The sequence below is a fragment of the Dermacentor silvarum genome, chromosome 11 (genome assembly GCF_013339745.2).
Source record: "Dermacentor silvarum isolate Dsil-2018 chromosome 11, BIME_Dsil_1.4, whole genome shotgun sequence".
In the NCBI taxonomy this organism is placed as follows: domain Eukaryota; kingdom Metazoa; phylum Arthropoda; class Arachnida; order Ixodida; family Ixodidae; genus Dermacentor; species Dermacentor silvarum.
Genome location: NC_051164.1, coordinates 64366968 through 64393694, shown reverse-complemented (window position 1 = coordinate 64393694; position 26727 = coordinate 64366968). Strand labels below are relative to the sequence as shown.

At 47.3% G+C, this 26727-nt stretch overlaps 1 protein-coding gene across 1 annotated transcript in view; it reads right to left on the bottom strand.

The window, feature by feature from the left end:
- Positions 1–467: 467 nt before the first annotated feature.
- The window catches only part of LOC125941317 (uncharacterized), a 141936-nt gene continuing 115676 nt past the window's right edge, over positions 468–26727 (bottom strand). The window contains exons 5-9 of the mRNA XM_049658332.1: positions 13236–13337; positions 8138–8375; positions 4920–5124; positions 1807–2021; positions 468–651 (exon numbers count right to left, since the gene is read on the bottom strand). Coding sequence (XP_049514289.1) covers positions 468–651; positions 1807–2021; positions 4920–5124; positions 8138–8375; positions 13236–13337 — 944 coding nt within the window. The remainder of the gene's footprint in view (positions 652–1806; positions 2022–4919; positions 5125–8137; positions 8376–13235; positions 13338–26727) is intronic.

The following is a 26727-nucleotide window of genomic DNA, read 5'->3' as shown; positions in this document are numbered from 1 at the left end:
CTTCCTTCCTTCCTTCCTTCCTTCCTTCCTTCCTTCCTTCCTTCCTTCCTTCCCCCTTCTCAACAGATCTCCTTCATTTCTTTCTATGATGTCGGCTGGTTACATTCTCAGAAGACCGCTTTCGGGATGCCACATTCAGCGTACGCATTTGCCTTCCCATACCCGCGTCCGGCACGCCAGTGCCGTGTCGCACAGGAGGTTATACGATCACGCACTGGTGAAAGTATATCCCTGAAAAAATGTCCGACCGATAATACCGGTCGCGTACGCATCGCGAGCAATAAACAAGGAACGAGTCGTTTCAACGTAACTACAAAGATCATTTTGCGACGCTTGCCTACACAAATAAGCTTGCGTGTGAGAGAGAAAGAGAGAGAAAGAAAGTTCTCAACACGGACAGTCAGTCGGGAGAAGCCAAAAACAAACGACAGGAAAAGGACAGTCGGGGAGGTAGCTGCTCGGCGGGGTCACTTCTTCCGGACGAGGCGCTTGAAGAAACCGTCGATGGACCTCTGGCTGGAGGCAAAATGGTGGCCTCCCTTCTTGCCCGTCGTCGACCAGGCCTCCTCGGACGACGCGGCGCTCAGGGCGCGGCCTTCCGGTACGAACGCGCCCCCGGCTGCCGCGGGGCAGCAGAAGTCGCCAGAAGCCCTGCGTTCGTTGAAGGTGGCAGCAGATGAGTTCACGCTGCGTCACGTCCTCCTCCCTCCGTATCGCTCGGGTAAACGGCACTAAACTTCAGTCAGAGCTCTTCAATCCATATAAGACACAACCATCCCAAGCGGATGAAGGTTTGAAGGGATAAACAGTAGGCGAACAAGGGATGCCTTAGCCATGGCCTTCGAGATTTGCGCGCGCCGGCTGGTCTTCAAGCCGGCGCGCGCAGATCTCGGAGGTCATCGCTAAGGCGACGTTTCGGCAAGGGACGTTTCGACAAGGGGACTTTTGACAGTGGCCAGTGGCGTAGCCACGTGAGGAGGCGAAAGAGTGGGGTGGGGGGGGGGGGAGGGCACACCAGGCAGTTATCTAATATTCGACATATAAATATACCGGATTCGAATATTCGACACTATGGTCGGGTAGAACTTTAGAAGGCTGCGGCATTTGCCCCTCAAAGGAGAGTGCACATGAGTCTCCACCAATGGGCGTCCACTCTAGACTGACGTCATGAGCCGGAGAGCCGGTGGCTCCGCCGACGGAGAACATGGCAGCGCGCTCTTCGAACTGGGCTGAGTAGCTTCAGCGGGACTATTTCTTTATTCGCGGAGGCAGTCGGCTGCCGCGCTTCGGTCATCTGGGCGGGGCCTCTCCTATAGGGAAAATTACTCTTCTGTATCAGTACATTACCCTTCCACAATACCGAAAATACCACTCTTACCGCGAGAAGCCGCTTGGTAAGCCAGAAAGAAACGAAAAACATTAAAGGCGAGTGGCGATGCCACCTTGAAGTTCCCGTACCAGCTCAACGTCACGTCATCGATTTTGGCAGCGTCTTCTAGGTCCCAGTTAGTTAATTAGCGGTAAAGATTGACTATACATTGTGTTCTAAAGGAGCCCAAGGCTGAATATGGCAAGTTTCGCGAACTTCTACTGAGCCAACGTGGCCCAAATATGAAAAATTCTTTAGAAGTCATGACGTCACACTGAAGTGCTGACGTTGGGTTTCCGCGCGAAATTAAAAAAAGTTAACATTGAGCTTCATTTTCTCTTCTTATAGTTGACATATTGCAGTGGAATTAATGACAGCAGAGTTTTCGAAGAATACTTTATCACTCTAAGTTGATTTATTGTTTTGCTTTAGTGTACCCGACCGTACGTGCAGAATGTGCAACTCGCCTCGCGTGTCCGGCGTCCTGCGTCTTGACCGCCACGGCGGTGCTGGACTGGACCCTGCGCGAGATGCCCTTGTAGTGCGTCGGCCCCAGGCCGAGCAGCAGGTCGCCGGCCGACGACGACGTCTTGGCGCCCGCGACGCAGCCGACGCCCCCGCTGGCGACCGTGGACATGTCCTCCGAGTAGGCCTGCCGTCGCGACAATGTGTGCGAAACCATATATATATATATATATATATATATATATATATATATGCATTGGCGTTCCAGTTAATTTTGTGCTTCAATGCATAAAGCGACGTTTTTGTTAAGCAACTAACTGGAACGCCAATGCATTTCTCCGCAAAGTTCTGGAATTATTATCTCGAAACTGGTGTCATCCCGAGAATTCCTTCCAAGTGGATCCGCCTTGCGAACTCCAGGGCTACAATTTGTAAATTGCAATATGGGCCATCAGGCAATTAGTTAAAACCTAATTAGTGAATTTCTGTTAATTATTTGATTATGCATTTCAATTTTTTTGTGCAAGTAATGTCCACCTCTTCGAGTAGACCAGCTCATAAACTAGAATTGTGCTGTCTGCCACAGGCAACCTTTGAGAATTTTTGAAAGTGTTCGCTGAAACACCCTGTATATGCCCGCACTCGGCGCATGCACTTAGTCCCCATCGCAGATCACTTTGAAGATGTGGCCCGCGCGGCCGCTCTGTGAGCAGCAGCCGACGGTGCAAAACGCACCCCCCCCTCTCTCTCTCTCTCTCTCTCTCTCTCTCTCTGTCGCATCGCCCTCGTGCCTCGCGCGCGAAAGAAAACCGCGCGCTTCCGCATACACATACTCGCATACACAGCGTACGGCGCGCGGCGACGATATTATCGCCGTTGGACTTCATACGGAACCTGACGGCGACGCCGACGGTAGAAATGCACTTGGGGTGACCATATAACTGCTAGCTATCGCCATAAAAGGCTGCAGGAGCGAGAATGACGTCAGGCAGCTAGCCTCGGCAAGCCAACCCCCTCAAGACGCCTCCCTTCTTTTCTTTCGGGACCAGTCTGCGCGTTGACACTTGGGAAATAGGCCTTACACGGTTGCCGGACCTTTCAAGGCATTGTTTGGTACATGGTTGCTCTTAATGGCTCTCTCGTCACGCTCGGCCCTCAATCACCCACTCTTCGCCCTACTCTCCTTCTAGTTCCCGCGCGCGCGGCGGCATGTAATTACCGCTAGCATATCATGTGGGGAAGGCCCGTTTAATGTGAGCCTTTCCTTCATATTTTTTTTAATAATTAGGCTTCAAGATAGTCACGTGACTCTCCCTGCTTGCCCTTTTTTTTAGGTCTTATCGCGTGCGACGCCATGCAGCGCCGCTGCCAGCGCTGTGGGACGCCTGGTAGGCGCTGTTCCTACTGCGCAGCAGCAGTTGTTTCGCGTGCTGCCTCGCGCAATGCCGCTCTCGTGTATCGTTGGACACCGTGCGAGTAGCAGCTCGAGCTCGAACCTTTCTATTGTTATATATGCTTCGCATAGCTACGGGCGAAGTGTTACATTATTAAGGCGAAAACCTTATATGTCTCATGAGGCAGTCGACCTTGAGCGAAAACGCGTCGGTGACACGAAAAAGTACAAAAAGGCTACGAACCCACGACCTTTGGTCGGAGTCGAACCCGCCACCTTTGGTGTTAATGAAGGCGAAGTTAATTAAGGTATAGTTAATTAAGGCACTCGAACCCTCGACCTTTGGAATTGAGAGGGATGACTTAGTGGAAGTGCACTAAGCGGAATTAAGGGGTATGTGTACGTCATGTGTCCGTCTTTAATGCATCGGCAATTGGGCTTGCACCGGTCCATCTGGCGGTTGGCTTAGTTTCCTACAGAAATTACTAGAGAACTCTTGCGCTCCAATCGTTCACCTACCGTAATAATAGGAAGTAAATGGTTTGTTTGACTATCGTGCTTGATGATTCAGACTCTTGTGGCTTTATCAACTACGCTTCAACTGCATTTACTAGCATAAATTTTGAAGCAATACTATTTTTCTGAACACAGAAGGCAGTAAGGCTGAGCGTATATGTTCAATCATTGCAAATTGTTGCACTTATATAGCGCAATATATTGTCCAAAAATGATCAATTTTCAATGTCGCAATGCCGTTTGATGCAAGAAAAGAAAGATGAAGTTCAGGCAATTAAGTCCGTGTGCTTATCATCATTCCCATGTTTTCTGAACCGCCATGCTTGAAGCAGACACTATCGCCTCAGTTCCCTTTGGTTATTTGTGTAGAAAGCTTAATGGCGACTGTGTGGCCTCCGAGATCAGCTCCGGCATCGCGCCGTTCGCTGACAACGGCGCGCTGCCGGAGCTGATCGCGGAGGCCACGGCGACTGGTTACTTATTCTGTGTCGACCACAGAGTTTCTCACTATATCACCTAGAGGAAAATCTGGCGCTGCTGCGCTGTGGCATGCTTGGGAATGCCGGTGTATTGTGACTTCGCATTGGCACCGTTCTCGGAAAGCCAGGAAGCCTTGAAGACGCCCCTGGCTATGATGGCTCCATAGCCTGGCTAGCACCATTCCGTTTGTCACAATGAATAATTTCCTGCTGAAACAGCACGTAAAAAGCTGTTTTAGATTTATTATTACACAAAAACATGTTTTGTTTAATTTTGAGGACTTATTATTGAATGTAAAATTTTATGAAACATAAAAAGTATCAGTGGCCGCTAAAGTTGGAGGACAGACGACAAGATTCTCTCTTGCTTTGGAAGAACTTGGCGTCTGTTCTTCCTTTTCTTCGGTTGGTTCTGCATTATAGGTGACTATAAAACTTCATTGAGAGATGTAATGCAGGTGAATATGAAAGCCTTTTATATAGATTTTAAGAACGCAGTATTTGTGTAGCCATAGCCACGTTTTAGACGAAGCCTCGTACAACACCAGCCAGCACAACCCTCGCAGACACTACCGTCATTCCCATGACGGCACAGCGCCCTTTAGGAAACTCACATAGACGGTGGCGTCAGATCACCCTCTAGGTGTTATAGTGAGAAACTCTATGGTGTCGACGCTATACATGTGCGCGCGCTCACCTCTGGGCAGTCTTCTGCGCGGGACCTGCGCAAGAGCGTCTTGGCCTCCTCGGCCGACTTGGCGACGTCCATGAGGTCTTGCCTGACCGGGGATCCTCCGTTGTCCGTGGTCATCGCGTGGTGGTGGTGATGGTGGCCGGACGTCCAGTGTCGCAAGCGGTTGAGCGCCTGCTGCGCCAGCAGCAGCTTGGCTGACTTGCGGGACCTGCGGCAGACGGAGCATTTGTACGTTTCGCGTGGCTCTGTGGTATATAGGCATCAGCGCAACACATAACACACGGGGACAGAAAACGGCTAGGACAAAGACTGAGTGCTCTGCCTACATTATAGTCACTGATGGCGACCATACACATTCTAAAATAATTTACACCCCTAAAAGTGAAAAAGAGTGTAAATGTGTCTATCACTCACACCCTTACACTATAGTTATAGACAAATTTACGCCCTCTTTCACTTTTAGGGGCGTAAATTATTTTACAATGTGTTCTCAAATCGAAATCGCCCAGATCAATTAACACCTTACTAAATTCATGTGTGCGGACCGTATCGTCACAGTGGCGACGCCGACAATCATTTGCGATGAACGTTCTGTCACCAGAGGTGATCCCTTTCGATTCTCCCTACGCTGCGCTTAATTGTTGGCGGTGGGGCCATAGAATGTGAAGTTGGTGCTAACTTCACATCTACCCAACTAGCCAACGCAAGCGACTAGCACAACTAGCCAACATCAAGAACAGCGTGTGGCAAATCGAATGTGATCACATCTGGTCACAGAGCCGGATTTATCGTCTATGACAACGCTCTGTGGGTGCTTTAGGCGGATGCGTTGCAAAGAGGTAAGCGGAATACATCAGCACGATGTGTGTGTAGATAGCGGAGTTATAGCGCTGCCGCGTTTCCGTATTGTCTCGTATGGTAATGCAGTAACCCTCGTAGCCTGGCAACTGCTCGGTTTTACCGCGCGAAACGTCTTGCGTTGCAGCGTTCTCATATTATTACCTGCTCGCTGTCAGGGTCGCGTGGGGTAAACTCTGTACCAGCTGTATTTTGCTGGACGGCAAGGCTTGCCGGACGGTCAGCTGAAGCTCTCTAACGCTCAATCAAAGGTGTACAGAAGTGACACGTTTCCGTATGGTATAATGCAGTAATTTTGCTTGACAAGATCTAAACAGACCTAACAGAACGTAACAGGGCGCCGTCTACGAGGATGGTTATGCGAAATGTACTCTAAAAGGACGGTAGCGTCGAAAGAGGCTATAGGGCTTTGCTGCAACAATTAGCAACTGAATTGTAACAGGCGGTAGCCCTGCTTAGGCGTGTCGCCACGCTGCACTTATCACACGCGATTAACCCGCTGTCGACGCTGCGATTATTAGCATTTGTCACTATCATCATCAGCACCCATCGGCATTCTGCACGCTATGGTGGGAGAGCAGGGTCCTCTTAATACATGCAGGCAACACGTGACGTCAGAATAACCGCCTGTAGAATGGATGGGAAAAATTCACAGAGCTGTCTGCGCGGTGCGGGCCAGTATAAACAGGGCTAGTTGGTTCGCGTTTTTAAGTTTACGCGCACCGAACCGTAGAGTAGCAAACGTAAAGTAGAGGTCCCAGTGATCTCGATCTTTGTCCCTGAATTGTTAGTCGCTGAATTGTTAGTCGCTGAATTGTTAGTCGCTGAATTGTTAGTCGCTGAATTGTTAGTCGCTGAATTGCTATATTCCTTGAATTCCTAGTCATCGAATCCCTAAAGTCCTTGAATTGCTAGTCGACGAATTGATATAGTCCTCGAACTGATATATCCTCTAATTGCTAGTCGCTGAATTCCTATTGTTGCTGAATTCCTATAGTCCTTGAATTACTAGTCCTACTATCCATGACAGGGGTACACGGGAAGATGGAAGCCTGGGCGCGATCTTATAACCGTTCGAAAAGCGAACCGTTCGCTTGGCCTCACGTGATTGGCCAGAATGGCGTTTTGCTTACGAAAACGCCATTCTGACCAACCACGCGGGGCCAAGCGAGTGGTTCGCTTTCCGAACCGTTATAAGATCACTCGCAAGTGATTAAGGTTCGAAGGGGGCTTGTTGACAAGGGACGAAGACAAGTACCATTGCTGAAACACTGGCCCCAGGGACGTTCATTATTCAGCACTAATGATCACTTGTATCCGTGTGTCTCGTGCTTGCTTATTTAAGTGATTATCCCTGCATTTCTTTTTCTCGCACTTTGTCCTCGACTTTCTTGTCTTTGTATCCCTGTGTCTCATGCTTTTGACCCGTAAGTACTTGTCCTTGTATTGATGTGTCTCGCGCTTCGTCACTTAAGTACTTGACTTGGTATGCTTGTGTCTCGCGCTTCAGCATTAAAATATTTGCCAGTATATATTACCACGTCTTACGTATGGCCTTTAAAACACATCCTTTTTTTTGTATCCCACCACTTCTCTTTGTATTCCCGTGTTTCGCGCTTTGTCATTTAAGCACTCGTCTTCGCATTCCTATGACTTGCGCTTCGCCATTTCAGTCGCCGCGGTAGCTTATAGAGGCTATGCCAATGCGCTGTTGAATTCTCGTGGGGGTAGGTTCGATCGTGGCTGCATGCGGCGGCCGCATATCGACGGAGCCGAAATGCAAACACCCTCGTGTACGTAGCTTAAGGCTCAAGAATCCCACCCAGGTGGTCAGAATTAACTCGGCGTCCCCAACTATGAACGGCGCGATTCGTATTGCGGTTTTGGTTAGTAAAACTCCAAAGGCTCATATTTTCCCCCCCGCTATTTGAATTACGCGTCTTTGCATCCTTGTGTCTATCGCTTTATTCTTGTATCTTTGTATCTCTGCTTCCTATGATGCATACAGCGGAACCTCGTTGATACGATCTTCACGGGAACCGGAAAATTAAGCGTATCATCCGAAAATCGTATACTGCAACGTATTATCCAACCAAATCGTATAATCGGGAAAAGAAAAGGCAACTTATTATCCGGAAAAACGTATTATGCAGAATCGTACCCACGAGATTCCACTGTATACACAAACGCACGCAAGCTTCAGTGCGAGTGTAAGAGGCAGCCGGCCCTGTTCTTGCATCTTGGTCTCTCTGTTCGTATCTTTGTGTACGCTTCAGGGCTCAAGTAAGAGGCAGCCGAAGGTCCGCTTTACCCTAGCATTCACTCGTGAAGCCTGCTGGCGAAATGGCGTTATGTATACCCACTTCTTCTCGTGCGTCGCGAGGTTGGAGATCTGGGCCCTCCAGTCGGCGTCCGACGCCCAGGTGCCTCGGGTGGGTGACGAAGCGCCTCCGCGCGACGCAGCGGTCGCAGCCACGGCCTTGTCGTCGTCGTGGACGGCGCGTCCCCTCTGGTAGCCCTTCTCGCCGAAGAAGCGCGCGAACAGGCCCGGGTCGGGACGCGAGGCCAGCTCGTACGTGATGCTCTCCGTCTGGGACTCGGCTGCAGCGGCGGCGGCGGCGGCGGCCGCGGAGGGGTCATGCTGGGTCGCGTGGCGAGACCGTACGTGGCTCGCACCACAGGTTCAATCTCTCCCACACTCTTAGATGGTATACTACAGTCTTGGTGGGGAGTTGCCGGGCCGCCGAGTGCGCGAATTACGTTGACTTCGGGCACTGTATACCGGGTGTTTCAGCGAACACTTTCAAAATTTTTTTTACAGGTTGCCTGTGGTACGATAGCACAATTGTAGTTCACAAGCTGGTCTACTCGAAGAGGCGGACATTACTTGCGCAAAAAATTGAAATGCATAATTGACTAATTAACAAAAAAAATCACTGAGGGAGTTTTGTAACTAATTGCGTTATGGCCCGTATTGCAATTTACAAATTCTAGCCGCGGAGTTTGCAAGGTGGATCCACTTGGAACGAATTTTCAGGATGACGCCAGTTTCGAGATAATAATTCCCGAACTTTGCGGAGAAACGCACTGGCGTTCCAGTTACTTTTGTGCTTCAATGCATAAAACGACGTTTTGTTAAGAAAGTAACTGGAATGCCAGTGCATTTCTCCGCAAAGTTCGGGAATTAATATTTCGAAACAGGTGTCATCCTGAGAATTCGTTCCAAGTGGATCCGCCTTGCGAACTCCACGGCTAGAACTTGTAAATTGCAATATGGACCGTAAGGTAAATTAGTTACAAAACTTAACTAGCAAAATTTTCTTAATTAGTCCATTATGCATTTCAATTTTTTGCGCAAGTGGTGTCCGCATCTTCGGTACACCAGCTCATGAACTAGAATTGTGTTATCGTGCAACAGACAGCCTTTAAAAAATTTAGGAAGTGTTCGCTGAAACACTCGGTATAGCGGGGCTTGTATTCCGTTACAAGAGCTCCAAGGGTTAAGAGTAAAAAAAGGGGCGCTGTGTTTTTCGTCATCCACAGCTTCCGAGTGTCAAAATTACTTTCGGAACCTCTTTGACGCGTGCGAAAGTCGCGCACGCTGTGGCCCGGTAACGTTTCATCATGAACTGAAAATTCGACTGGTTCCTACCGCGCCCCAAACTCGGTTTTGCCGTGGCGCGGAGCGCACTGCAAATCGGATCCATAGAAAACATGTCCCAGCCGAACGTTCGGCTGCTTGCAGAGTTAATCGGAAGAGTGACTACGGGATCGGCATATTTCATTTCATTTGTAGTACGAAATATGGTACAATAAGAACGTGGTACGAAATAGGTATAAAATTGTAGGTATAAATAGGTATAAAATAAAATAGGTATAAATTGCAATTAATAAACACAATTATAAAAATGCAAGTGTACCGCAACGTAGCAATACGATAACACAATAATAAAAAGCACAATATTACGGCGATCTTAACGCATAAATAATGTTGGCAATATTATAAGTGTAAGGGAGCGTCGTTATAAGTTGCTCAGCTGTGCAGTGAGGTTAGTTATATAGCATGTTTACAATGACACTGATCGCTGACCCTCACAATACTATTTGGGAGCTGATCGCGCTGATTGCAAGGTTTAGTACAAAATGAATTTGAAATGGTTGCAATTTTGCAGTGGAGAACGAGAGACCTTGTGTGCGTATCATGTCGGATTTCGGTTGCGCTCCCAGCTGGAAGCTGAGAGTATAACTGCGAGTGCTCCGAGTTGGAGCGGGGTAGCTACGAACGAACTAGTCGAATGTGTTCCGAGCGCTTACGTCGACGGAACCGAGAACAAGCACACACCACATTGCGAGAATGCTTCTAGAGCCCTCGAAAGCGACCAGTCGAACGTGCCGAAGAGTCGTAGAGTGCACTGGCAACTTCTTTATGCGCGCGAGTGACTGGTATTCATTGATTCATTGATTCATTGATTCATTGATTCATTGATTCATTGATTCATTGATTCATTGATTCATTGATTGATTTGTTGGTTGATTTGTTGGTTGATTGGTTGATTGATTGGTTGATTTATTGATAGATTGGTTGATTCATTGATGCTAAAGCATTATATGGTAATTGAGGCGGGAACTCCGGCGTTCGCGTGACCACGATGGTCAAATGTGCAAGTGAGCCAATCGAGGCAGTTGATGACGTCAGTAAAGGCAAAGTTAATTAGGGCATGGTTAACTAAGATAGATTTCATTATGACCCCCGAACCCACGGCCGTTGGTGTTAATTAAGGCGAAGTTAATTAAGGCACAACGAATTAAGAGATAAGTAATTAAGGCACTCGAACCCACGACCTTCGGTGGTCGCAATGCTTACGCATTCATCCACGTAGGGATAACTAAGTGGCCCTTGAATTTTTTATTTATGTACTTAAACGTCCCACCGATAACGATAATTTAATGTAGTGCAGTTGGAACACAAGCACATTTACACACACGCACATTCACGCAGTCGAGGACGACAGTAAACTAGGTGGGGGTGATGAAGTTGGGAAATTTGCAGGCACAAGTTGGAAACAGCTAGCGCAAGACAGGGGTATTTCTAGATTGCAAGAAGAGGCCTTCGTCCTGCACTGTGTATGTGTGAAAACTTTTTATTTACAAAAGTCCTGAGGCTCGACTCTTTCAAGCCGAGGCGGGCCGCACCCACGATGGCACCGTTAGGCCCAGCCCTTCAGCGACATCGTGGGCCCTCTGGACAGCCCATAGCTGATCTTGAAAATATGAACTCTGTAGCATCTTCTTCCAATGAAGCCATTCTTCTTCAGGGATGGTGAGAGTGGACATAAAATATAGGCTGATGATGATGATGACATTCACAGAAAAGGACAGGCGAGAAGAGCACTCGCCTGGACTGTCCTTCTCTCTCTCTCTCTCTCTCTCTGTGTGTGTGTGTGTGTGTGTGTGTGTGCGTGTGTGCGTGTGTAAATTTGCGTGCATTTTCGAAATATACATTTCACCAACTAGCCCTGCAAGCTTATTCCCAATGCTCTCACACTTGTTTGCCTATATTGGAATACACCTGCTTTTCTGTTTCAATTCATTGCGAAAAGCAAAACGTGTCTACCTTGAAGTTTAATATGACAGACTGTCTATTGGAACACGAACGCTCTGGAAGTATCTTCACCACCTGACGACAACCGTTTGACGGAAATTTAGGCCGAAAGAGTCTCGAGTGAGATTTTCTTCTGAGACTGCGCTATAATTTTTAAAAAAGGAACAACGTGCATGTAGTTATTTTTTCTATCGCCTTGTGTTTCAGGTTTTATTGGCTACATGTTATATAGGTACCAGGACAAATAACAAGTCGCAGACTGCTGTAATGATTTATATAGATATGCATAGCGTCTGATTTAGCACTCACGCAAAATGTTTGATGCACCCGGTACGTCTGCGGTCCTTTCTTATAGGCTTTAGTAACTATGGCTTGCTGACACGCTCCAGCCAGCAATTTTCTACTGCACCGCTTTTATTTGCCATCTGCTCATTCAGATAGTAAAGTACAGTCTGTACCGTTGCAGACTTCGATTCTTATCGAAGCTGTCTTCTTTAACGTGTATCCATCCGAATTGGAACATGACTAATAACAAGGCTAAGATCTTGCGAAAGCGGCAAGAAGGATGTCTAAGCCGGAATTTGTAACACAACCATAGAAACTATAACGATGTAAAGGAGGAGAGATAGGCATGTAGGGCGTGCTTCTGTCCTGCCACTATAGCTTCTCTCTCAAAAGCACGTTGGGAGTGGTTTTAAGTATTCCTCCATGGTCGCCCAATGGCATGCACTATAGGTGGAGGCGTGCGAATATTCTAAATTTCGTATATGAATCGAACTGTTGCTTGGGCGTTATCGATGGAAATGTTTAATTCGAGACTCTGATATCCGATGTCCTCCAATATTCCATTAAAGCCGAATATATGCGCTTACAATCATCGTAGCCTGGGGCCTGCCATAGAAAAAAGCCAACGCATACGGCTCACTGGCTGCTTGAAGCCTGCCGCCAGCCAAACCAACCCATGGTGTTGTATCGAGCTTTTTAAGACTTACACGGCTGTCCACCAGAGCGAACATACAAATAGCTTACACGTGCACTGAAGAAATAAAGTTTTACGTCATTGCTCTCCGTTTTTTCCGCCGCCAGCTCGGTAAGCAAGAAAATATTCGAGATTGATTCGACATTCATAGCCCGCATTCTAGGTATATTCGTATTCGGTTAAAAAGTTCACTGCTGCCATTTGAAGCCACTCCTACGAAGCCGCCTCCTTTCGTTCAATTTTATCCCTGACAGCCGGCTGCACTTCATGTTGCGCTGGTACGTGGAGCCCCTAGTCTGAATCCTCTTGTGTGTCATTTGCGCCTCCGAGACGTGCAATCACGCAATGTTCTACTTGCGGTAACTAACTTATACTTCCTGTCCAGCGGTTTCTGCCAACTTGCCTGAAGCCTGTACACTGTCATTTGTCTTATCAGGCAAAAAAAAAAAAAGAAAAAAGGCGGAAAAACGCTTAGATGCGTGTACCAAGGTCTCGGAGTCAACAGTCGTCGTACACCGAATGCATGACTAGATGGCGCCACAGTACAAGGCGGCCCAGCAAACACAGTTGGTAACATCAAGGCGCGTTGCCTCTGCAACTCACTACCACAAGTTTGTCCACCTGCACATCAAGTGCATCATCATCATAATTATCATCATCAAGAACATGAAGCGGGAATTGATGACCAGGAGCTACTACGTTAGCGGCATTGCGGGTAACAGAGACGTGAACGTGCAATCGGATGTCCATTCAGTGGCAGTTTTATACGAATAGCTTTCGGTTTTCACTAATGAATTCATCCATTCATTCATTTATTTACCACGTTTTTTTTTTTGGGGGGGGGGGGGGCGGGGCGGCGAGAGTGGACTGACTTGCTTACCAAGTTCCCTGTAGAAGATGTCGCAGGCGTCGCCTTTCCAGATCCAGTCGCAGTGGGCGCAGGTGTCGAACATGTGCCGGAAGCCGTGTGCGCCGTCAGCTCCTGCGAGCACGTGCGAGCGCGTGCCACATGACGACACGCGTAAAACGTTTTTCGTGCTGCCGACAAGATCAAACACTGCGCCCCCCAACTCTGCATCTTATTCTGTCATATAAATACTGACTGCCTCATTAGTTATCGAAATATATAAAATTTATTTTCTGTACGCATGTCGTGCCTTGTCGAACACAACAAACAAACAAACGAAAAAAAAAAAAGAAGCTAAAGTGGGCTTTCCCCCGCATGTACTTTTGATGCGGAGAAGCAGCCTTTGACGAGCGCTGTTTAGATAGCGAAGCTGCAAATCGTGTAAATTTACAGCCGATCGCGATTTCCCGCAGCGAAACTGCGGGAAAACAGCGAAGGATGCAGGACATGAACAACATAAACGCCACTTATTCCATTATTGATTAATTTTTCTTCCTACGAACACACGTGCATAACGCATAAGTACATGAGAGGCCTTCGCACTGTTCGCAGAATTTTGAGCTCTCTCTCGTGTTAATTGACAGAGGCGTCAGGTTACTTTTTTTTAAACGCTGCCGATGCACACAGCCTCCTCGCTTGTGCTTTTCATGACTTTTTACCTGTAGATCAAACAAGTTTAAACAGTTCGTAGCTTGTATATGTAGACCTACGGTATATCACTTTGCTTACTTACAAGGACTTGTAGTTGTCCTTCTATGCAGTCTAAATAATGGCTATAGACAAAAGTCGCTAACAACGCTATTTCCTTTCGTCTACTGTCGCCCCATAGGCGTCAGAGTGGGTTGCTTGCTAAGCAACAGGCGGTTTTCGTTCTGCGATGAGCCCGATCCATGAAGCCGTTTCCGCTGCTTGGAAGGAGTTTGCGATTTCGATCGTGGCCGCATCCTGGTGGAGGCGGCACGCAAATAACACTCGTGTGCCGTGCGTCGGGTGCACGTTTAAGAACCCCTGGGGGTCAAAATTAATCCGGCACGTAAGGTTATTGACGAAGCACAATTAATTGACGCCACTTAATATCCATCTTTACTGTCCGATTGGAGCGACCTAGTTGTGAAGTCGCGCGAAATAACCGGCGTTGCCACTGCAAGTTATTTTTATAAGCATTTTGTAAGCTGTTTATGCGCTCTGTTTATTATGATTTTTCAATATTACGCATTGTCACTAATGTTATAACTGTTGTACGCATTCTAGTCCAAAATATGTTATGGCTTTGCGTTTATGGTTTTTTTCGTATCCCCCGCCTTTCCTCAGCTGTTAATAACGCATGGTTTATAATTCTGTTTTTGTTCTTATTTCAGTCACACTAATATTGTGTGACTATTCTGTACAGCCTCCCCTCCCCCTATGTAATACCCTCTTTGAGGGCCCTTAGGGGTATTTTGAATGAGGGAATACATACATACATACATACATACATACATACATACATACATACATACATACATACATACATACATACATACATACATACATACATACATACATACATACATACATACATACATACATACATACATACATACATACATACATACATACATACATACATACATACATACATACATACATACATACATACATACATACATACATACATACATACATACATACATACATACATACATACATACATACATACATACATACATACATACATACATACATACATACATACATACATACATACATACATACATACATACATACATACATACATACATACATACATACATACATACATACATACATACATACATACATACATACATACATACATACATACATACATACATACATACATACATACATACATACATACATACATACATACATACATACATACATACATACATACATACATACATACATACTACATACATACATACATACATACATACATACATACATACATAAAGTTATGCCTGTGGCAAACTAAGACGAGCGCGCGATAGGTGTCGCTGCTTCCCATATAATGTTAAAGCCCCTTATAATAAGTAGCGTCATTCTTAGATCTTGCCGCCACCGTCTCACCCCGGCGTTTCCTCCTCGCCGCCTCCTGTCGCCCCAGCCTCCTCCGCTCCCCCCATTGGCCAATTCGTGTGACGTGGAAGCACGCGCTGCGCATCTGTATATATATATATATATATATATATATATATATATATAATATATATATATATATATATATATATATATATATAATTCTTTCCAGCGCGCTCCTACCGCCATTCTCGGGCCTGTGCGACGAAAGTGCTGTACGCACAAACGGATCAAACGTGTTAGAGACAAGAACTTCGTTGTGATGGCGTGCTGCTGCGTCTTAAGTTGCCGCAACCGACAAGGCGAGGGCAAAAGGCTTTTTTTTTTTTCCGGTGAGCGCAAACGCTTGCTGCACACTTGGTATCTGCGCCGTCTCGCATCGTTGCTGCTTCCAAAACGGCATTATTAGGGCCCATTCACACTTGCGACTAGGCGAGGTCACGCGACCAAGTTGGTCGCAAAGCGACCAGTCGCAAGTAGTCGCAAATGGTCGCTTTTCTCGAAATGCGACGGTTTCGGGCCAGTCGCTCACTGCTCGATTTTTCAGTCGCGCGACCGGAGTCGCAGAACAGCTGAACCAATCAGATGCGAAGGAACAGGACGTCCGTATACGCAGACGCTTATTTTACGCGGCGATGACATTTCAAGCAGACGTGAACGGCATATCGTGATACATTTCGGTTTAGCGACTCGTCGGTCGCATTTGTAAGTGTGAACATCATTCGTCTTGAGTAGTTTTCTGGTCGCCAGTCGCAATTGGTCGCGCGACCTCGCCTTGTCGCAAGTCTGAATGGGCCCTTAAGGTCAGTTACTGACTGACGAAGCAAAATCGCGCCTCAAAAACTGCTCTGCAGGGCGCGATCGGTGTTTTCCGCGGTTTTCCTCTGGTAGCGCGTTAGCCATCGTCTGCTACGGCAGGGTCGACATGAGCGGCGCCACTGTCGGGATCGCGCTGGCCGAGCCGTGCGGAACAGGGGAACGGAGGAGGAGGGAAGTGGTTGGCGCTACTTTTTATGTATACAGGGGTTTTATATAACGTAGCCGCGTTTGTTGGCAAGGGCAAGGCTACGCATGTGTAAAGCGTATCACGTACAAGTGCGTGCCAACATCGTGGCTGTAACGTGATGCCGCACACCGCTTGGCTTCTCGGTGTTTATCTTAAAGCGCGGCTGCGAAATATGCTTTCCGCCGTCGACTCCAGTCACGTGCTGTGTACACAAACGCCTTCCCGAGAGAACCGCCAATCACCGCGTTATGTAAACACTATGCGTCACTCCTTCCCCTCGAAAAGCACGCTTCAAGAGGGTTTTGCTATTGGACCATTTGAGTACGTGTGGATGCGCTCGGAATCACGTGATTCTAGTGATGAGATATTATCGCATCCTGTGGGTGGCTGTATAGCGTGTATCTTATTAAACAACAAAAGAACTAAAAAAAAAAAGATCGCCTATGGCAGGTGGCACAATTCTGATACATCTCTAATGAAAAACGCCAATAGTATGCCCCGTACCATAATCCTGTACGGTCAGGTGGGTTTTCGTACGAGATTCTATATATATTCGTAGATGATTATGGCTGCAGGGTTCATTTTCCTCGACTTTTTACTTGCATTCTCTCCACCCTGTTCTGTCATATAAATACAGACTGCCTCCATAGCACTGTTCTTCTTCTTCTTTCTGGGGTTTTACGTGACAAAACCAGTTCTGATTACGAGGCACGCCGTAGTGGAGGGCTCCGGATTAATTTTGACTACCTGGGGTTCTTTAACGTGCACTACAACGCAAGCACACGGGCGTTTTTGCCTTTCGCCTCCATCGAAATGCGGCCGCCGCGGCCGGGATGCGATCCCGCGACCTCGTGCTCAGCAGCGCAACGCCTTAGCTAACTGAGCCAACGCGGCGGGTTCCATAGCACTGTTACCGAAATATATAGAAGTTATTTTTTATGCACAAGTCGGGTGCCTTGCCGAAAAAAATTAAAGAAAGCTAAAGCGGGCTTTTCCCTACAGACCCTTTCATGTCCGCGAGGGACATCATGGGGACATGCTGAGTACATTTTACGCACATATGAGCCAGGGCCCTTTGCACATTTGCAGCACACGCTACGTGTCTAACGCAACGGCCAGAGCTCCCACGAATCAAGAGCGTTACGCGCACAAACACGCGTGCGAAAGTACTGCATACTTCTCATTCTTCTACGCCTTCCACCAAGCGCAACTGGCGTATTGAACTAATCGAAGTTTTCAAAGTAAATTGCGTCAGAAAAATCGTGAGGTACGACGTACACACGAGCTGCAGACATGATAGCTTCGGGTTGTAATTCGAACACGCGAGAAAACATAATTCTGTTGCGAGGAAACTTAAAAATGTTCGCATGTCCTTCAGAAAAGATCCATGGTAGGATATCCAAAACTGGACGTACGCCGTCTATGTCACATTTGTCTCCGAAATGGTGCCTTCATGCGAACATGATTCGGCCGCCCTACGGGCGAAGCGTTTTCACCGGGTAGCTCAGAAATCAGTAGTCCTACGAAAAAGAAAACGGGAGCAAGTCCTGACCACGTGCCAGCTTTCTGAATACCGGTTTGCCAACTGCGACATCTTTACTTTTACAACCCTGCACTTAGCAAGTTGGCAATGCGCATCGCAATATTTTCCCCTCAAACTGCGGCAAACCGTTAAAAAAATGTTCGGGGAAGGCCCGCATCTGCGTACGGTCACGTGTTCCAACTGCTGCTCTCGTACACGCAAAAATTATTCTGCGGCCTTTCACGCGCGCGTGTCGAAACCTAGCAGGATATATATTTGAAAAAAATATTCTCCTAGGTCGAAACAAGCAAATGCGTGACGTATGCGTTTCTCGCGACGTCTTCATTGACGTCACGCGTCCTCAACGCACGAGGCTCTCGAACGACTACAGTGAACGCTGCTGAATGCATCTTACCCCAACGAGGCACGATTAAAAGTTCGAGCGTGCGTCTTTAGTCTAATCGGCGCAATCCGTGCGTTGTTCGGCGAACCGGATGCTTTCGTCACGCTTGTTCTTTCTGGACGCATAACAATGTGCCTGCATTCTTGTGTATCACTATAGCTGCCCATGATTCCGGCACGTAAATGTGCAGCTGTGCGCAGATGACGTTCAAGTTTGCGGACGCCTTCTCGGCAACATCTGCGTCTCCAGCTGGCGATGCGCGGAACAATAACGCGAAAGAAACGCACGAGCCAACGAGAAGTCAGCAAACAATAACAGAAAAAAAAAAAGCAAGAAACTGTGCCTAAAGTTTCTACCGCTGCTCGCTAAATGTCTCCGCAAGAAGGTTAGGTATGCTTGAGACAATTCAATTTGTAGTCCAGAAGCAAGTTTAAGCGTTGTTTTCGCGGCCCGATTATTGCATGAAAATGGACATATATGCCTTTATATATACGCGTGGGTACTAGCTGCAGCAATATATCGACTGTGCAGTGCAGTGCAAAAATACACGTCATAGAGTTAGCTAGAAACATGGCCGAAAAATGATATTACAACTTCGGAAGGTTTCACTCAGTGTCGGACGAATGACGAGATCCTCTGGCAAGCGGGTCAATTCATTCACTGATTTAGCTGAAAATTGATTCTGACTTCCGAAGACTTTTGTCGGCCACAAATTAGGGTACGATTCTTTTAATTGCGCGGGCTTTTTTATCCTTTGTCCCATAAATATTCCAGTCGTCTTTTACTGTTCTCCACCGCACATTCATTCCCCATTTCCGTGGAATGAACAACCAGCGCTGGCAGTGACCTGGAAACAGGCGCTGAAAAGCCGTTTCTTCGTTTCGCCAATACCTAAGCACAGTGGGTACTAATTTGAAGTGCCTGGAAGGAACTAGGAGCTGTGCGCCTGGCCCGAAAGATGAGCAATCAGTGCTGCAGCTTCCGGTGCAAATAGCGCCACCGTATAATGCCAGTGTCGTCGTGTGCTCGTTATGCCGGCCGCCATCTGCTACAGCTTGCGCTGCGGTGGCGTTGTCAAAAATATAGTGGCGTCTTTACCCGCGCTACCATTGGGACGTAGTAAACGTATACGGCTATACCGGGTGTTTCAGGAACACTTAAAAAAATTTAAAGGTTGCCTGGGGCAGGATAGCACAATTATAGCATATGAGCTGGTCTACTCGAAGAGGCGGACATAACTTGCCCAAAAATTGAAAAAAAATTGAAATGAATAACCATTAACAAAAATTCGCTAATTAAGATTTGACTAACTACCTCATGGCCCACATTGCAATTTAGAAATTCTAGCCGTGGAGTTCGCAAGGCGGACCTTGGAACGAATTCTCAGGATACCCGTTTCGAGATATTAATTCCCCACCTTTGAGGAGAAATGTATTGGCGTTCCAGTAACTTTTGTGCTTCAATGCATAAAACCACGTTTTTGTAATAAAGTGGCGGACATATGCGTTTTCTTTTTAAAAAAATGTCACAGTTTCGCCCTAAGGGCGAAGCAATGAATGCGATAGCAACACAGCAATGTCATACGATGTAAGGTGAGCGGCTTTGGTAGCAATATGAATTGTAGTAAACATGAGCTGATTAAGTAAGCAGGTGTGCTGCGGCGTAAGTAGACCGACATGAAGAGAGACTCGATGACCACGAGAAGGCGCGTGTGAAACGGTGGTGTTGATGAGAAGCGCTTCCCGTGGGCAGCGCGCGTGCGAAGGGACACACCTGTAGCGCTGCACTGCCGATCCGGGCAGCATTACATGTGTAGCGTGCGTTGGAAAATGTGGCCCGACTATTACTAACTGAATGAACAAGCATGGTGTGAGCGCGCACAAACAAACATGAATAGATCACACTGAATGACTGCAGACAACGACTGTCAAAACGCTGGCAGCAAGCAGCGGGCGAAGGTACGTGCGGTCTATCGCTTCAACGGAAACAGCGGCCAGTGCATAAAGGTCAGAGCCGTGTGGAGATAAGAGACGGTGCGGCGAGCGACGAGCGCGGTTGCTGGCAGAGGAAAAGTGCGCCCCCCCCCCCCCCCCCCCCGCTCCCTCCGGCGCTGGCTTCCCGCTTCCTTGCTTGCGCGTGGGAGAGATAAGAGACCGTGCGGTCGAGCGACGAGCGCGGTTGTTGGCACAGTAGAAGTGCCCCCCCCCCCCCCCCCCCCCCCGCTCCCTCCGGCGCTCGCTTCCCGCTTCGTTGCTTGCGCGTGGCAGATTGAGTGCGTTCGCTCTCCGTGATAGCGCGCGTCCCCGCACGCTTCCGCTCGGGCATACGGCGCGCGGTGAAGATTTTATCTATACGGAACCTCACGGCGACGACGACGGCGACGGCTACGGCGACGGCGACGGCGACGCCGACGGCAGAAATCCGGTTGAAGTGTCCATATAATTGCTATCGCAATAAAATAAGGGAGCAGTGTTGCGCATAGCTCCGCCATATTGCCCGATGACGCATCCGTGTTAAGCCGAAAAGCCACTCCTCTTGAATGCAGGATACGGCGCGGCTCAGCTGCCGAGTGTGCTTGCTCTTTCATTCCGCGAATGCCAGATGGCGCGGCGGGCGGCAGTGCAGGCCACAGAAACTCTATGGTGCAGGCGCAGCCGTGAAGTTGGCTTTGCTTCAAAAGGATGCTTTTTTTGCGCATGTGACCAGATTTAGCGAATAGGGGCGCGAGCGGCGCGTTCAATCAGATGCCCAACTCTGTTCCCGAAGGGGAGCGTATACAGTAACTCTAAGGAAAAGTAGGGAGCCTACATGCAACTCTGTAAGGAAAAGTAGATAGCAGCGCCACCCATTGACAAAAGTGGTCACTGCACTTCATGATCATTCGCGACAATTCTTGATAAGTGAACCGTCTTCATAAGTCGAGGGGCAGCGCTTCATGCGCTCAACTCGGTGGAGCGGAAGAAGAGCTTCGAGTCGAAGATGGTTTGAGAATACAGCCTACTTTATGCTATAATATGAAATACGGGGTATAATCATTGCTATTGCTGACAACGCTTCGCCCTTCGGGTGATTTCTATTGACCTTACCGGAGCAACCGTCTTACTTTCTTGTTCGTTTTCTTTATTCTTGAATGCCGTTGCCACTGTGAGCATAACGCACAAGCCGCGTTGAACTGCGCTCAGTCTTCTTTTCAGAAAGTGTTGTACGAAATGAAACGCCCGGCACTTAATCTCGTCGGGTTCGTATATTTACGAATCTTCGTTTCAGAGCCCAGACGACCGCGGAGCACGCTGCAGCGTCATTTTCCTCGAGACCATTGTCACGACAGTGACACTGACATTGACCTGCCACTTTCACGGTGACGTTATCCGCTCACCCGAGAATAAAGATAATAGAAACAACAACAAAAAAAGAAACGTGCGACAAGATACAACGTCGCAAACGCGAGCGGTATAATAGATATAAGGCGCAATGATAAACCGACAGGCAACAATGATCCTTTTATACGCTCTTTACGCCGAGGCGATGTTCTCGAGGCTGCGCGTGCCAAGAACGACGGACTTGGAAAGAGAGAGAGAGAAAAAAAAAGAGAAAGTACGTTCGTTCCGTGTCGTTGTCGTCTGCTCGCCGCCGTCTGCTACAACTTGCGCTGCGTGGTGGCGTCATTTGTGGCGTGACGTCTTTTCCGCGCTTACATTGGGACACAGTTAACGTCTACGGCGGAGACGAGTTGGCACTAAATTCGAGTCTCCATTGTGTCGTGTTATAGCTTCTTTCCCAGAGGGGCGTCCCTTCCGCAGAGCTCTTATGTTCGCACGTGTGCGCGGGTCGAAACGGCCGTTCGTTCCTAGACCGCACTTGCGAACTTGAGATCGTCTGCACGCGATATTGCGCAGTTCCGTGCGTGTGGCATGTCGCGTATGCAGACTAGCGTGCCTAGCTTTCTCTTTGCGACCAGATGGTACGGTATAGGTTAAGCAACGCTTGATACAGACAATTCTCCGCGACGAAATAACACTCCGTCTCTGTCTGTTTATACTTTCTGTCGGCCTCTATTTGTGTGTTCGTACGTCTCCTTCTTTGTCCTCGTCCTTACGGAACGCTGAAATACTGCCTTCATGATGAACCAACAAGCTCACTTTCGCCACTCTTTCCTTTATCTGTCGGTATCTATCTGTCGGTCTCTATCTGTCTATTCTATTTGTATGTCTCTATCCGTCTATTCTATCTGTATGTCTCTATCTGTCTATTCTATCTGTATGTCTCTATCTGTCTATTCTATCTGTATGTCTCTATCTGTCTATTCTATCTGTATGTCTCTATCTGTCTATGCTATCTGTATGTCTCAATCTTTCTATTCTATCTGTATGTCTCTATCTGTCTATTCTATCTGTATGTCTCTATCTGTCTATTCTATCTGTATGTCTCAATCTTTCTATTCTATCTGTCGCTCTCTATCTGTCTATTCTATTTGTATGTCTCTATCTGTCTATTCTATCTGTATGTCTCTATCTGTCTATTCTATCTGTATGTCTCTATCTGTCTATTCTATCTGTATGTCTCTATCTGTCTATTCTATCTGTATGTCTCTATCTGTCTATTCTATCTGTATGTCTCAATCTTTCTATTCTATCTGTATGTCTCTATCTGTCTATTCTATCTGTATGTCTCTATCTGTCTATTCTATCTGTATGTCTCTATCTTTCTATTCTATCTGTATGTCTCAATCTTTCTATTCTATCTGTATGTCTCTATCTGTCTATTCTATCTGTATGTCTCTATCTGTCTATTCTATCTGTATGTCTCTATCTGTCTATTCTATCTGTATGTCTCTATCTGTCTATTCTATCTGTATGTCTCTATCTGTCTATTCTATCTGTATGTCTCAATCTTTCTATTCTATCTAGAACTCTGTCCGCTCAGGCGACAGACAATGAGATTAAGGAAATCACAATAAGGAAATGAACTTTTTCAATTGTATTGCAAAATTATCTATAGATAAAGTCTAAATTTGTGATAGGACACGCGATCTCAAAGGGATCATGCGGCGGTGACAAAAACGTTCCGAAATTAAAAGACCATTTCATTCTTTTAGGTCTAAAACAAGGACCTCGTGTCGCAAGAAATCCGGTGTCGGCGGCGTTGTTCGTTAGAGAAAATTATACTTAGGTATATGTATATGCCACGCCTTGCTATATGTATGCGGTATATATGGATTGTGTTGCCACACCATGCTATCACTAAAGTTTCTTATACCTTGTCTTACATTCTTGACAAATTTATTCCTCGGAATTTTGAGAATGACAGCCCACAATCAAATGCCATGAAACAAAACACCGACAGCGCATGCCTTTTATATTAAAGCTTCTCAGACTGAAATATTAAAAGGGCGAAATAATAACACAAACGTGAGAATACCATAAGAAGCCAACAAACAATGACACCAAGGACACCATAGGGGAAACTACTTGTGATTACTAATTCAATTTAAGAAATGATAAATTAATGTAAATGAAAACGGATGAAAAAACAACTGCCCCGCAGGTGGGGAACGAACCCACGTCTTCGCATTACGCGTGCGATGCTCTCACCATTGAGCTACCGCGGAGCCGTTTTTCCCATTCACTTTTTTGGGTATTTATGTTTTACAACTAGAACTAACCCTGGGAGTGAGTGAGTGGTGGCGCTGGCTAACACTCCCAGGGTTAGTAAGCGGCGCAGGAAGCGCACCTTATGCGCCCTCTCCGGTGCCAACGTCAGAGCATGTAACCAGCGCGCGTAGCTGTTGCGAGCGAGCGAGCGAGCGAGTGAGCGAGCGAGCAGATGTGCGCCGGGAGAAAAGTGAGAGAGGAGGGAGTGACGTCACAACCGCTCTGCTAGGCAGATGTTCAGTCTATGCCAGGCAACTGTTTTCCATTAATTAGCCGGTTGAATATCATGCCACCTTCTTGTGTGTGACGTCATTAGTGACGTCATTCCGCTCTCTACTTCCAGGTTTCCAGGAATTTCGCCAAAGTCATGCTCACGTGGCGGGTCTCTAACGTCTACGATTCTGTGCTTTGGTGCGAGGTAATTAGTGATTTCTAATTCTAATCAATCCAGACACTTCAGTAACTGAATTAACTTGTAACTAAACTTATGCTCTGATATCATATCTATAATGAAATCCATGCATTTTGTACTATAGTATTGCTTTTCTATTTTTTTCTGATTTATTTGAATTTCGTCCCCGGTCGTCTCAGGAGGGGAACAGGAAGTGCTGCGCAAGAAACGAGTGTCACTCGATGCTCGTGCCACTAAAACGCAAAGGGAATGAAAGCGAAGACAACTTTTTCCGTCGGTGGGATAAGAAAGTACACAGTATAGCAGTGTCTGCAATAAGACACACAGTTGTGAGCTCACTTCTGCAGTAAAACCAGACTACAATTTGCCGGTATGCAGTTCCATTACCTCAAAAGTCAGTTAAACAAACATTAAACCAATATAAAGTGATTAAGTATTATCTCAAAAGTTTATTTTCGTTAATCTGGCGGCAATAGTTTGATTATTAGAAGATAAAATGAAGCCGAAGTATCCTTTTATTGAAATTCGCGCCCGAACCGCGAATTTCAAAATCGAGTGATACGTCAGTGTGACGTCAGGGATTTCAAATGTTTTTTTCGTACATTGGTTCTTTATGGTTCAGCAGCGATTCTCGGAACTTGCTAAGTTTCTTGGCTCTTTTAGAATACAATGCAGCCAATCGTTCCCGATAAAAACTTTGTGGGCTCGAGTAGATGCCGCCCGAATCGATGACGTCACGGTGAGCTAGTGCGCTAACTTCACGATGGTGTCGCCACAGGTCTTTCGTTTTTGTGTCTTCTCTGGCTTTTTACGAAGCCTTTTGTACCTGTAAGAGTGATTTTTTTAACAGCGGAGCTGTTCAAGCCGGCTGTAAGTGAACCGCCTGCCACTGCGTTGCCTAGCAACCACCACGTAGAGCTTCGCGCGCTATGCTCTGGAGAGAGAAAGAAAAAAATGAGAGCGAGAGAGAGATAGAAACAAATTGTAGCAGCACCAACGAGGCAACGCGCAGAGGTGCTGCTGACGCCATCCGCGCTTCTCCGTTTCCCCGCATTAGCTCCGAACGCTCGCGGTGTCCGTGACTGCAGCAGGCGCCTCTGGCGGCAGCTCGGCCAAGCTCCCACCAGCTGCGTGGTACTGCGCATGCGCCGTGACTTCATGCCGGCGTGTCGTCTGCTGCGCGCCGCCCGTACACTGTGCATAGCTTTCGCCCCACTTCCCCTACGTGTGCTCGGACTGCAACTGCTTCACGAGGCGTTCCCCGATGCCACGGACCACGAGGAAATTCTTATACACTTCTATAACTTAGCATCACTTGGCATTACTTCGTATAACTTAGCATCACTTCGTATAGCCATGACCAGCTAGGAACCGATCAGCTGCGCTGTGTCTTTAGCCTTGCGCCACTAGTGCAAGCTACCCCGATTTCTTTTTTTTAATTGCGAAGCACTATAGGGGCCCGGGCTGTCGGCGTCTGTCGTGTAATAACGCTCACAAACAAGTGCTCAAAACAGGGTCAAGACAAGTGCAGAATTGATCAAAACCGGTTCAAAATAAACTGACATGATTCATAACAATTTAAAAGACAGTAATAATCAAGCATTATGCACATTAATTAATAGAAATTCGTTAATACTGCTTCTATCATCAGCAAAAGCTTTGGCTCCATGTGCGCGGTGGTTTTCCACCAGTTTTGCCTTAGCAAAGGTGTCAAAACGGATGATGGATTGCTAAACCTAAGATAAACACAGGATAAAACAAGATAAACACAAGGGAAACACTGGCGAATCACTGCTGCGCACTTCCCCAGCTTTCACGTTGAGTGGAACTGCATTACCGCCGAGTTTACCATTGCATTATCGCCGAGTTTTCTTGTACTGTAAAAAAAGGGCAATTTACTAGAGCAGCTCAAATATTTTCTTATCTCTTTAGTGTCCCTTTAGCACGGTAATAGGCAAGATACGGATCACTCGTCACGCGCCATGATATCGATCCATTTTCAGCGTCCCTGTACCAGCACTCGAAATTCACGAAAGGCTCGCCACGCGCGGCACGTCGACCGTGACCTTGAGCTTCGCGCATGCTTCGTCGAAGTGCGCACTACTTTTTCCCGCCAAAGCAGACCGCACGGCACCGCGGACTACCACCACCACCACGCGCTCGGTCGGTGTGTCTTCTTACGTCCTCGACACCCGAGAACGAAACCGCTCGAATAATGCCCGATATAACAATGGCAGCGTCGTCGTCCGACGCACGTACCAGACGTCGTCCCACTTCCCGTCGCCCTCCCCCACTCTCCGCGAGAAAGGCGTAAAGTGTCGCGTAGAACGCATAGAAGGGCGTGTGCTTCGCTTTCCGGGCGGGTGGAGGT